A 14,369-nucleotide genomic window follows, 5' to 3' on the forward strand; every position below is an offset into this window, starting at 1 on the left:
ATAGCTTCCTCAGTGAGTAATTTACGGGACTGCATCTCTACTTCTTTCACAACCGGGCTTGGGACCGGCTATGGTGGTTCATTTTTAAGCTCTCATTTCTTTATGTGACTCCCCTTTTAAGAATTGGCGGATTTTTCCATCCCCCCGCCCCACTCGATGGTAGCAATCTGGTCCGGAGACTCATGGCTCCACACGCGCACAGTCGAGCGATTTTTTTTATTTGCCGGGTTTAGCTCGCGTTCTGGTTTACTTTGTTAGGCCATCGCGAATTCCCTTTTTCGTTTGGTTATTTTTAGATGCGGTGCGGACCCGGGCACGTTGATTTTGTAAAAATGACACGTGAGGGATTGAAGCGCTCAAAGAACCTCCCACATTCCCTGGCCTGGCTAGCACAGAGGCGTGCAAGAACGTTTCAACCGAGCGCTTTGATGGAGCTTCAGTATTTGTGGACAGACCTTCATGGTGACTTAGCCAATATCTTTTGGGTTTTGGGATAGCTCTTCCCTCTAGGTCGTCTTCGGCCACTTAGGATGATTGTTTGATCATCCTATTTTCTGTAAAGCCCTCCCTAAAATTCATCCTTGTATGTATCATATTTCATGCCACCAACATCTGCAAAACCTTTCATCCATGAAAAAGTGTGTGCAATTGGGTTTTCACGCAGGAAGACATCAGCGCATGCCCATTGCCTCTCTTTATTTCAATTCTTGCTGCATCGATATTTACTCATCAATTTGTTGACGATATCAATAAAATATTTGGACTACTCCAAAATAGCGCCATATCTTCCTACTTTCCACCTTTATTGGATATTAACAAAGAAGACATTCATTCGTTTAGAAGTGTTTATGCCTAAAAACCAGAATTACACAATATATGTACACACAGTGTTTCACTTTAATGTTGTGCTTCCGCATCCGATCTCCTTTTGTTTGGTATGTCCCAGTCTGCATGTATCTTTCCCCATTTCGTATAGAGCTCTGAAAATTCAGTATCAGTCGCCTGTAAATGATTAAACAAGAAGTTGATAAACTATTTTTCAATACGGTCAAATTTTCTAATCCTATGAATGAACAATTAAGACCGCTCTAAATCAAAGTCGTCAACATATCGAACCATTACTAGATTTCTGTTCAAATTTAATTTGATTCGACTCACTCGTCAGACACTTTGAGATAGTAGATTCCATTGTATGACATAGCCGGCATAAAAGTTTTCCGCCATTTTTCAAGACGTCACCTATATGTACATTGCCATTTTCGCCTTTTAATCAACACTGGCAAAGGTATTTGACTCGTACGTCAACGAAGTTTTTTGTTTGATACATAGACATAAGTTGAAATAATAAAACTTGTTGTTTCTTTTTCGTTGGTGTGGGTATTTATTCTTGCAAATACCGATATTTCGGGAACCACTTGTTCCCTTCATCAGTGCAAACAAATTGCAAATTGCAAATAATTTCACTCTGAGACATAAGTTGATGAAAGCTTGGAGCTTTAGAGTAACAGTTATGGTCAATTATGGTTATGAATATTTTCCCATAGCAACACAGAATTCTGGAGACCGCCGCTGTAATCAAATATGCCGTTGCGTGAGTTTGCCTCCAGTGGAGTACTGGAGCGACGCCCCCGGCGAAAAAAGTTCATACTAAGTTGAAATTAGTGTCCATGTTTTTTTTTACAGTTGGTATATAAGTTGAAAAAAGAGAACTAGGTTTTTTTCCTTATCCTGTAAATATTTTTATTTTTCCTCGCATACGCTAGTACTAGCATTGAGGAAGGAGGCACGTAGTCTCCGAAACGATCGTATGCGGGCAAAAATAAAAATATTTACAGGATAAGGAAAAAAACCTAGTTCCCATTTTTCAACTTATATGAGAAAAGTTCGTTAGATCTAGCGGTGAGGCGTCAAGCAGGGGTCAAGCAGTGTACTGCAGGATAGACTGATGCGGAACACAGCTCCCTGAGGCCAACCTATCTTTTTCTAAGGATGAGTTGTCTCTCCTCTGGGACGGTGTGTGCCTTTTCAGGGGCCAAGCCTCTCGTCTACCAAGACCGTTAGTGAGTGGTGATAGCCGCACCCTGTACGAGGTGACCCTACTATTAACAAAACGCTACGGATCTAGACTGGGGAGTCGAAAAACACCTCCCCCAATCCAGGGTGTCATGCGAACCGTGCCCATTGGATAGTTTGCAGTCGGGGGTAACTGACTGTATTCGAACGGAGCCTCACTGATACCTGGTCGCCTCAGTGAGTAAGTTAGATCTTACCGTGCTACGGGGGGCTATGGCACGGCGGACCTCTTAACCCCCATACTCGTGGGAATCAAATGAGTACTAAATTGGAAAAAAAAAACAAAAACCAAAAAAGCGGGGCCCCGTACCGCACCAAAACTGGTTAATCAGGTGGAGGCACGTCTCCGAATTACTGAAAGCCAGGTGACTACACCCAAGAAGGGAGAAGTTGGGACGTCAAGCAGTGGATCCAAGGTGAGCATTGGTATACTGCGTGGACTACAGCCAACGAACACCACTGCTCAAAGAGCAGGGACCAGCAAAAACACGTCTGAGATAAATATAACAGACGTCAGGAAGGAGACAGGTCTCAGTGGCGCCGGGGTTAAATGGTACCTGCACTATCTGAAGGAAGGCCTGAAACCAGAAGAGGCCCTTAAGAAGGCTCAGGACAGACCTAAGCCATCTCTACCGGAGCCGAGAAAGCGGGGAGCAGCAGAGATCAGTCCGCATGAAGGGAATGCTCCCAAAAAACCCAGACCTGGACCCACGGGAGGAGAAAACCCGGGCAGGTCAGGAGTGAAGGCAGGACCCAAGAAGCCCGGCATTAGCTATGCTAGTGCGGTCAAGGGTATTCGACTGGCCATACTGCCAAAAAGGTTTCCCGAGCAAATACTCACTCGGGAGGAACAGGAAATCATTGAAGAACTTGTCGTCAAGCAGATGATCAAGGGTTGGACGTCGAAACTGGTGTTCACCGGGACACGCTTTCGACCAGGCCTTATACTGGTGGACTGCGCGACGGAAGGTACCGCAGAATGGGTCAGAACCATAATTCCTAGATTGCCAGGCTGGGAAGGGGTGGAACTGTCAACATGTGCTGGAGATGATATACCAGGAGCCCACATGGTGACAGTTTTTCTCCCAAAGGCCGCGGCAATAGTAACAGAAGACCTTATGAGACTCCTAATTGCTCAGAATGAAGATCTCCATGCTCGACTATGGAGAGTCTTCAGAAGCAAGGTGGAGGGAAAGGGTAAACTCCTCACGATCGGGGTAGATGACCGATCCCTAGAGGCAATTAAACGTCGGAGTTGTCATATCAACTACCGATTTGGCAACATACCCGTGCATGTGCACAAGGAAAAGCCAAGGAAAAAGACCTCGGAGGAGGCATCGGGTGGAAAACTTACCGAGGTCCCTGAAGAAGTCGCGGAAGCCATAGAGGCGGAAAGAACGGGATCAACCAGGGAAATAGACCTGCTGCCCAGTGAAGAGCAGAAGCTGGACGACCTAGACCTAGGACTCCTAGGGCTCGGGGTGGACAGCGACGCGCAGGAAAGCGCCATGTCGGAGGAGGAGGGTGACACTCCGACAGTGGAGAAGAGCTCCAAACAATAACGGAGCCAATGGCCAGCACTAGGATAGCCCAGATAAACCTCCACCATGCGAGAGCAGCATCTGCAGTGATTGCAAGGGCAAATTCCAAGGAGAACATTGGAATAGTGCTGGCTCAGGAGCCCTGGGTGTACCGGGGGCAGATTCGCGGTCTGCAAGGAGGAGACATGCAGGTAATTTGGGACTCCTCTTGTGAAAAACCAAGAGCTTGCATAATTCTCAAAAGTAATCTAAAATACATATGTCTTTCAGAGTTCTTAACCGGGGACCTTGTGGCTATCCAAGTCTCATTGGAAGCCGGGAGGAGCACTCGAAAAGTAGTGGTAGCATCGGGATACTTCCCAGGAGACGAGAGCCGGGCTCCACCGGAACAAGTCGCAAAGCTGACGGAGTATTGCGAGGAGAGGGCGTTACCACTTCTTCTCGGCTGCGATGCCAACGCCCACCACGAAGTATGGGGAAGCAGCGACACTAAATCGTAGAGGTGAGTACCTTCTCGAATTTATTCTTAGTAATAAGTTAGAAATATACAACGTAGGGAACACTCCAACATTTGTGACCAGCACCAGACAAGAGGTACTAGATATAACTCTAGGAAATACCCTAATGAACGAGATGGTCAGGAATTGGAGGGTGTCAGATGAACCCTCAATGTCTGATCACAGGATAATCAGATTCGACATTGAGGGTAACTCCGAAATAAAAAGAATAATAAGGAATCCCAAGAGAACGGATTGGGAATCCTACACAATGCACCTGAGCAACAACATTGCCCACCTTCAAGGGAGCGGTGACATCAGGAGCGAATTAGAATTAGAAACGGTGGTGGAAGACCTCAACACAATCGTCATTGACGCATATGAGGCCAGCTGTCCGGCCAAGACAGTCAAGTCATCAAGGGATGTACCATGGTGGAACAGGAACTTAGCCAGAATGAGAACGGAGGTACGAAAACTCTTTAACCGGGCAAAACGAACCGGGGACTGGCGGATGTATAAAAATGCACTGACTGCGTATAGCAACGCCATCAGGGAAGCGAAACGGAACAGCTTTAGGGAATTCTGTGAAGGGATTGAACAGATCACAGAAGCAACCAGGCTGTACAAGGCTATAGCCAAAGACAGGGGAATATCCTCTGTCTGCTTGAAAAAAGAAGATGGGACATTCACCGAGAATGAGGAGGACAGGGTACACCTGCTTCTCAGAACTCATTTCCCGGGGTCCTACCCCTCGGCGGCAGGCGACAATAATTTGCCTGACACCCCAACAACGAATAAAAAGGGGAAGGAAAGAGAGCTGGAAACTAGCAAAAGAGGTATCTCAGAAGCTAGGCTAGGATGGGCAGTGGGAACCTTTCAACCAATGAAATCTCCCGGAGCAGATGGCATTTTCCCAGCACTTATCCAGAGAGGCCTAGGAATTATCTTAGAGTCTCTTCTGAGGGTGGTAAGGGGGAGCATAGCACTGGGTTACATACCAAGGGCATGGAGACGGGCAAAAGTGGTCTTTATTCCGGAGGCGGGTAAAAAGGATCCTTTTCACCCTAAATCTTTCAGACCAATCTGCCTAACATCGTTCGTACTCAAAACGGTGGAGAAGGTCATAGACAACTATATTAGAACTAACGTTCTAAAGCGTAATCCCCTACATCACTGTCAACACGCTTACCGGGGAGGACAGTCAACTGAAACTGCTCTGTATCAGCTGACAGAGGTACTACGGGACGCCATAGAAACAAAAGAAATTGCATTGTGCGTGTTTTTGGATATCGAAGGAGCATTCGACAACACATCGCACACAGAGATACAGGATGCCCTGAGCCGCAAAGGAGTGGGAAACACCCTGGCACTCGGGGATGGGCAAAATGCTAGAAAGCAGACAAATAGAGGTACAAACAGGTACAAATTCTATTATCATGAACACCACTCAAGGCTGTCCACAGGGCGGAGTACTATCGCCGCTGATGTGGAGTATGGTAGTGGATGAACTCCTGGACGTGTTAACTAATACTGGAATACAAGTCCAGGGTAGGCGGACGACATTGTTCTAATCTGTAGGGGCAAATATGAAGATACCCTATGTGATAGAATCCAAACTGGATTAAGGGTTACTAGTGCCTGGTGCAGGAAGGTGGGACTGCGGATCAAGCCAACCAAAACCACCATAGTACCATTCACTAGGAGGCGTAAGCTGGATCACCTGAAAGCCATAACATTACATGATATGGAGGTGAAACGAGAAACAGAGGTCAAATACTTGGGGAATTACATAAGCTCCAAAGGCTGGCTTGCGTGTGTATCAGTGGGGCATGAGGACATGCCCAACGGCATCTCTGGAGGTCCTTCTGGGATTAACCCCTCTCCATCTGCACATACAGATGCAGGCAAGGAGATGAATATTCAGAATGGCCGGTAGTATGAGTGAGGCGGGGAGCTGCCTAAATCAAAGGAAGATTGATATCCTTTCTAGGCGGTATCCCGAATTACTGATACCGAGGGACAACATGACAACGAGGTTTCACTTCGATAAGAAGTTTGAAACACGTTGGAGTAACAAGGCAAACTGGGAGAGCGTGGCTGCAACATACGGCTTAAACCAGCAACTGATTACTTGGTACACTGACGGATCCCTCACAGCAGAGGGAGCGGGTGCCGGTGTCATTGGTACTTTGAGCCAATGGGCAGGTACACTAGCATATTCCAGGCGGAAATTTACGCCATAGACAAATGTGCCTCCTTTAATCTGCAAAGGAACTACAGGGGGCAGAACATAGCTATTCTCACCGATAGCCAAGCAGCGATCAAGGCACTTAGGTCCAACCAGGTGAACTCTAAACTGGTATAGGAATGCCTTGAGAGACTGAATACACTCGGCTCGTCCAACAAGGTCTGGATACTTTGGGTTCCAGGCCATGCTGGGCTGGAAGGCAATGAGGCAGCGGATGAACTAGCGAAGAAGGGAGCAGGGACGCCTTTACACGGGCCAGAACCCTTCTGTGGAATCGGAAACGGTTTCATGGCTATGAATCTAAGAAACGAAGAGAAACGGTTGAGGGAACTACTCGTATATTAGGCGGGCCTACCAGGGATGGAGCAGTCCAGGGTGCTTATTGGGGGATACGAACCCATGCGCACAAAGGATTGCTTAAACCTCACCAAAAAGAACCTCCGAATCATAGTGGGAATTCTTACTGGTCATTGTCGGCTGAACTGTCACCTAGGGAAGCTAGGGATATCTACGGACACTGCCTGCAGGTTCTGTGAGGAGGGGGACGAAACCTCTATGTACGTCCTGGGACAGTGTCCGGCACTTGTGCAAAGTAGGTCGATACATCTGGGAGAACACTTAATACCAGATGCAAAGCTGAAACTTCTGGAAGTGGGGAACATACTAAAGTTCCTAACGGTTACTGGCCTGCTTGAGATACTATGATCAACAGGTACACTATAACCAGTAAAAGGGGCACAATAGTTCTTCAAGGACGCGGTGCGACTTTCCCTTAACAGAATAATAATAGCGGTGAGGCAGGACCGCCAAATCTGACCACTAGTCTGCCCCTTTTAAAAACCAGCCGTCACGGAGTGCAGACCGTTTTTTTCTTAAAGTGCATTCATGGTTAGTGAGGTGTCGAGAGCAATGCGCCACTACAACATTCGATGACCGCATTGGTACTTCGTTGCTACTTTCCATTCGGGACGAAACTCGCGAAACATGTCGAGACCCGCTCCTTGAAATAGGCGCTCGGGTAATCGGTTGCCAGGACACTCAACAGGTACCGGGATATGCTGACACCATCGAGTGTTCGCGAAAAAAAGTCACAAAGTGTACCAGCCTTTCCGCCTCTGCAACAATACTACACCCACGTCGCCTTTCCGTTTACGCCCCCTTGAGCAGACGCAACTTTTTGATTGACACAGGCGCTGAGGTTTCGGTTCTCCCTGTATTCAAGTACCATCGATTAAGCTTGAAATTGGCGACAGCAAATTCATCGTCGTTTCGCACTTATGGCAACATTTAAGTAGGCCTGAGTTTTGAACTTCGACACACGTATTCGTAGCGTTTCATTATAGCAGACGTTAGCACTGCCATTTTGGACGTATACTTCCCGTGCCACTATGGTTGTTAGTGGATCTGCAACCCAGGTCCTCATTGAACCTACAACCAACCTTACGTCATCAGGAATGATCTCCACCTGCCCATCCGACACTCTATTCATCATTTTTGAAGACGTTGCCGACCCACACGTCCGCCCATTCCTTCAAAAGTACCGCAGCATAGCAACCAAGCATAACCTCTCCGAGCGAGTAAAACATGATGTTCAGCACCACATCAGCACCACCGGTTCTTCTATCTTTCTTTCACTACCACCGCAGAAGCACGCTGTTGCGCGGAAAAAGTTTGAAAAGCTCCTCAAGCAGGGTATAGTCAGAACGCCAGATAGCTGTTGGTCTTCGCCAATCCACATGGTCCCTAAATCAAATGGCGAATGGAGACCTTGTGGCGACTATAGACGTCTAAACCCTCAGACTATTCCATCCCACACCGCTCATCTATGACCTTTGCGCATTCTTTTGCTGGTAACCGTATTTTTTCTACCTTGGATATAGTCCAGGCCTACCACCAAATCCCTGTTAGGTCCTGAAGACATTCCGAATTCAGAAACTTTTCGAACCCTTCGAGTTCACCGGGATGACTTTTGGACTGTACAATACGGGACTCCAACCGCAGGTGAGACTTCTCGGCCAAAATATTGATCCCCTGATGGCGTTCAAGCGGACGTGGACAAGGTGCAAGCAATCTCGAAGCTCTCGCTTGCGAAAACTCTTCAAGGATCTAAGAAGGTTCTTGGGCATGCTAAACTTCTAACATTGTTTCCTGACCAAGGCCGCCCACCATTAATCGAGCCTCAACAACCATCTGTCCGGGCCGAAAACCAAAGACACTCGACTGACTGGGTAATCCACAGCGGTTATCCAGGCATTTGAGCCAACCAAGCAACAGCTGGTGGACACCACGCTCCTGGCACTACCCCCAAGAAAATGCGGTCCTAACCACTTTTGTCGATGCCTCAGACATTGCCGTTAAGCTTCTTTTCAAAACGGTTGAACCCCGCTCAACGGAACTACAGCACCTACGATCATGAGTTGTTAGCCGCATACCTCACAATAAAATACTTTTGCTATCCCTTAGAAGGCAGGCACAGTGCTCGCGGACCAGAAGCCTAAGACAAACCCAATAAAGCATCTTCTCGTCAGCTGAGTTTCATATGCCTGTTTACCTCTGGCATTTAACACGTGTCTGGAAAAGATCTCAAGATCCCCGCCACAGTCGCGCGGAGACGCAGAAAGACGACGCAGTTTTTCAGGGCTTGAGGACTAACTTCAAGTACGCTTTCAGGGAGTTGCCCACTTTCGGCTCGACCTCTACATTACACTGAGAGACCTCAGGAAAGGGACCAATGCTATACATTACAACCGCTTTCCGCAAGTGCGTATTTAACGCCGTTCACGATCTGGCAATGAACCGGTTAATCACTGCGAAATATTTCTGGCCGTCCATGAACAAGGACATCAATTCTTATGGACCAGACTGTGCATCGCATATCAGAAATGCACAACTTCGAAGCATGTGAGAAAAGAAAAAGGGTGTGTATCTCAGATCCACCAAGTGCTTCCACAATATCCACTTCGAAATCATTGGCCCATTGCGAGACTCGTATAGTTTCAGGTTGACAAGTTGCCTCACAATCATCGATAGGTTCACGCGGTGGCCTGATTCCCCTAAAAGGCCATTTTTCGAAAATGGACTCCTGCGATTATCATCACTAACCAGAGAATGCAGTTTGAAACCATTTTTTCGGAGTTTGGCAAACTTCTAGGTTTCAAACGCCACCGGTCAACTGCCTACCACTCTCAGCCCAACGAGATGCTCGAAAGACGGCACAGGGCGCTAAGGGCCACTATAATGGCCCGACGCAAGTCCTGCCTCTCATCCTACTTGGCCTAAGGACAGTCAGCCGGGAAGAGTTTGCTGCAAGCCCCTGCACGCAAGGAGATCCTGAGAATCCGCAGCGAGTTCTCGACGTGCGAGCCGGACCAAACCACCGCCACCCGTCAACCATGCGAAAAATGTCACCAGCGTGCCCAGGGACTGACATGAAGCAAAAATAAATGCCTGACAGACCCAAGCAGACTATTCTAATTGGTTGCTCCGCCGGCCTCGCGACTGCCAACCTGCCGTCAACAGGTAGGCGAGCCACTTAGGCGAGTGAGTTTCGCCAACCTGGTGTGTAGCTTGGACGAATCTCCTTTAAGCGGCTCCACGCTACACCGCGATAAAACCAGACTCCTGGCTCGCCAATTTTAGGGGCGCAGATCTCATGCGCCATTCACCCTTCTTCTCCGAGACCTCAGCCCCGGGGACAAAAGGCTTTAGCCTGGACACAGATGTTCTGTGACCTGCCGTCGACGTGAAGCCTAAAGAAGTGTTCCCCCACCCCCCCTGTTCAACACTTCATAAGGGCCCTCATTTGGTTGTTGTAAGGACTTCCGGGAAGCATTCACGTGTGTACAGACGTCCAGGTCCTTGGGGGTGTTAGCCTCTATTGCAGAATGACGGGATGAACCACCAGCTACTTTCTTGCGAAAACCGGCCGGAATATATGGCCTAGGTTCCTTTTCACAGGTCTTGCAGAGTATTTCGGATATTAAGCCGAAGTGGGGGAAACTCCCGAAATTTTTATTAGGAGTTGTCCCTGAGGTTCTGAAGCACTGCGTCATCCTTCTATGCCTCGGCGATTGCCGAAAAATCGGGCGTAGTTGGGATGGACAATTCCGTATCTTACATAACGACGAAATCTATGAGTGATACCATGACCGTCAAGTTGTAGCTGGAATCCCGCTGAATAAGTTGCAATGGGCGGGCTACTTAATCCGTATGGATGAGGAGGATCCAGCCCAAATCTATAAGGACAATATCTATGATAGAAAAAGAAGACGAGGCAGATCCTGCCTGAGATGGTACGATGGCGTAGGCCTGAGCGTTCAGCATATTTAAAAACAGGGTGGGAATGGGAGGATGGGTGACATGTGCAGAGGGATGGGAATTAAAAGCTAGGAGGGGCGCTAATGATGGGTAGGTTTAAAAAATTGGGAATCGTAGAAGATTACTCTACCTTGGGGATCAAAAAGACGTTTTCTGTGATTGGAGGGATAAGAGGATCTGGGGAAACAGATGAGTACGAAGAAGGATATCTTCAACAATTTCGATGTGCATGGCTTTGGAGACAAGAGGATTGCGATGGCATTGACGCATCTATACGTGGGGTTAAGCAGAAAAAAGTAGGGGCGTAGAGGATCAGGTTGGAAATGTACTTGGAACGATCTTCGTTTTTAAAAATGTTGGCGCAGTGGCGAAAGATCATGCGCTCTTTAAGGCGGAGTCATTCCATTTGGGATGGGGAGCAATCAGACCAGAAAATGAAGCCGAAAATGAGGAGTGGTCGGATAACCTGCTTATCACAAAACAGCTTAATCCATTTCGTAGTAGGGATATTGTATTTAAGGATAGGATGCAAGTTGCACGGCCTACTACCTTCGTTATATACGAGACGTAGGAGAGGTGGGAATTCATTGTCACCCCGAGGTATGTGACTTCTTTTACAGTAGGGATGGGATCGTCGTAGATTGTGAGTGACAAAGATCTAATGTCACTCCACATTTTCAGCGTCATTCTCATGTTCCCATGGAAGACAATGGTCTCGCATTTGTCGGGATTCAAGGAGAGTTTCCAACAGGTGAAGTAATGGTAAAGCGCGTCTAAATAAGAATTCAGACGAGCTTCACCGCGGGAGATGTCTTTGGTGGCGGTATAGAGGGTTAGGTCGGCCGCGTGTTGAAGGATTCGGATAGGACACGGGTGAGGAGTCAACTCCTTATACGCGAGTCCGTATTGCCATATGGAGTCGAAAGCTGTCCTTAGGTCAAAGAGACAGGGCTATGGCGGGTGTTTTTCGATTGATATCTAGAAGGATATCAGTCTTGACGACAAGATGTATGTGCTCAGCCGAGTGTTTAGTTCGTTTGGCGAATTGGAACTCAGGAACAGTGTCGTTGGAAATACAGTGCTCGTCTATGACGAAGATAGAATAGAGATAGGCCTATAGCAATCAGGATTAAGTGGATTAAGGTTCTTTTTGGGATGGGTACAATTCGAGCAATTTTTCAATCGGTGTGGAAGTGGGCGTTGAGGAGGCGGTGGTTAAATATAGAGGAAAGTGTGGTAGAAATGTTGGGAGCGCACTTTTTCGAACCTATGAAAGGGATTTTGTCAAGACCGACTGATTTTTTCTGTTTGAAGGCTGCAATTACAGCTTCCACTGAACTTGGGCTGACAAAGTGGATTCTAGAGCCATCACCATGTTCATCGGGATGGATAAGGGGTTGAGAGAAAGGGTTCAGGTTGGGACTAGGGCGGTAGAAAATTGGTGAGGATTGGAGTTGTTCTACGTATTCGCTTACAACACTTTTGAAGTGTTTATCACGAATGTGAAGGGTGCAATGGTGTGCCTGAAGGAACTGGTTGGTTAGGATGTTCACCTTTTCGAGAGTAGAAATATTTTGCGGAAGGATAGTGATTCGTTGGGTGGATTTGCCTAGACGAGAAGGTATCAGGGTTCAGTTCAATATTGGAGAGGCGTTTGTGGAGATGCTTGGTGTAAAGAGTTAAAATTCTATCGCGGATTGACCTGTCAAGGAAAAGGATTTCGTGAAGGAGAGGAGATGATTGCGGAGAGTATCTATTTCTAAATAGCCTCCGCCTCCGCCGTCTGTATTTGATATCATCAAGGATATCATTTAGGAGAGAAATTAGGTTGTGGTAGTTAAGGGAACGAGAAGATATCAGTTCGCACATACTTGCTGAATTACTTCTGTGTATTGACGAACTGTCCCATCTATAGTATCGTTGGAAACTTTTTCGTTGGAAGAGAGGAAGAGAGGTTCAAGTTTGGATTTAAGTGTATGGTTAATGAGTTTCAAGTTCGCCTTCTGGAAGTCAGGGACTAAAGTTGGAGAGCAGTGGCAGTGAAACATCTAAGACCACGTCATCGTGGTCACTGACACCGGGGCCTGTTTCTAGGAAGGGATAAGTATTGGGATTGGGTTTGAGAGTTAGACTGCTACTGACTAGGAAGTGATCGAGGTAGGAATGGTAATAACCTTTATTAAATGAAGGGAGTTGTGTGGAGTTGCCAAATCTCCCATCAGGCGCGTCCCATCGTGCGGATAAGAGAATGCTCGGCGAATGTGTCATGGCCATGCACATGCACGCATCCGGAGATGTGCGTGTATGGGCATGTTTATGCGCAGGCCGGGTAGGTGGGAAGTAAACGCCCACCCGTGGATAAAAATTGGCTATGGGAAGGATACCCAGAAATAAAACCAAACATGGAGGAGCAGAAGAAGAATAAAGTTACGGTGCAGGGCTTCGGAAACCCAGTGTCGGCGGTTTTTGGGAGTGAGCAAGCGGGCTCCCGGCCGTCGATATCCAACGACCGCAGTGCCTCAGTAGTGGGAACCTTGGCTACTGTGGCATCTAATGTTACAAACGTACGGGAGGAACTTGAATTGGCTCCAGTGATGGATCCGTTCAGAAGGAGCTCGATTTTTCGCAGATCCCCTCCCACGTGGGCACAAGCCCTCACGATCGCTACCACCAGTGGGAAGCGTATAGCGGGAGTCTTCGATGAGGAAGAATCGCTGACGCCGATTCACCCGAGCGATGTTTTGGGCAATTATCAGTCTGGAGCTGCCTTTACTGCCCTCGGTAAAAAGATCATGGAGCTGTGTGAGTTTATAAAGGAGCGCAGGAACATTCACCAAGGCCCAGGATGAACGAGTAGGGAAGTCGCCGATTGGAAAAGTGAACCAGGCAACTCAAGTAACGCCGGTTCAAAACACAAAAGGGGAGAAACCGAGGAAGAGGCTGCGGGAGAAGCTGAATGACTCAACAGGCCAGCAAACCCCGAAAAGAAAAAAGGACTCAATTCCCAAAAAGGCGGAGTTCATGAAAAGTACGTCTGAAGCTACCAGGGCAAATACTGGAGTGGCTACCTCGAGAAAAGGGTTCGAACCTTCAAAGGCGGATGCGGAAGTTTGGAGGAAGGTAGAACCGCGGAAAAAAAGTTATCGGAGGAAGATTAGACCGGAGGTGATTTTCATTTCCAAACGGGGCGAAGGGTCATACGCCGACATTCTCAGGAAAGTGAAGGCAGACCCCGAACTCACCAATTTGGGAGACAACGTCAGCCGCATTAGACGGTCGTAGAAGGGAGATCTTATGTTGAAACTTAAGAAATCCAAGGATGTAACCGCGGACAAATTCTTGAGCCAAATCGGGAAGACTTTAGGGCAGGAAGCCGACATAAGAGCTAGCAGGCCGGAGATCACTATAATCTGCAAAGATATAGATGAAATCACGACGAAGGAGGAGGTTCGCAAAGCGTTGGAGAAACAGTTCGATCTTGCCGGACTACAAGAGTCAGCGGTGAAAACGCTAAGGAAAGCCTATGGGGGAACACAAACCGCCATCATCAGCCTACCAGTGGAGAACGCTCTCAAACTGTTAGCAGCAGGGAGAGTGAGAATAGGCTGGGTGATGTGTCGCCTTAGGGAACAGGTGGCGTTAAAACGGTGCTTTAGATGCCTTGGCTTTGGTCACATTGCGAAGTCATGCACT

The 14,369-nt window shown here is 47.7% G+C and overlaps 1 protein-coding gene across 1 annotated transcript in view; it reads right to left on the reverse strand.

Annotated features, from left to right (window-relative positions):
- Window positions 1-831: 831 nt before the first annotated feature.
- Window positions 832-14,369, reverse strand: part of LOC119657824 — a 29,392-nt gene continuing 15,854 nt past the window's right edge. The window contains exon 3 of the mRNA XM_038064942.1: window positions 832-1,002. Within this exon, the coding sequence (XP_037920870.1) occupies window positions 898-1,002 (105 nt within the window). The 3' untranslated portion in view covers window positions 832-897. The remainder of the gene's footprint in view (window positions 1,003-14,369) is intronic.

Source organism: Hermetia illucens, chromosome 1 (assembly GCF_905115235.1).
Source record: "Hermetia illucens chromosome 1, iHerIll2.2.curated.20191125, whole genome shotgun sequence".
NCBI lineage: Eukaryota > Metazoa > Arthropoda > Insecta > Diptera > Stratiomyidae > Hermetia > Hermetia illucens.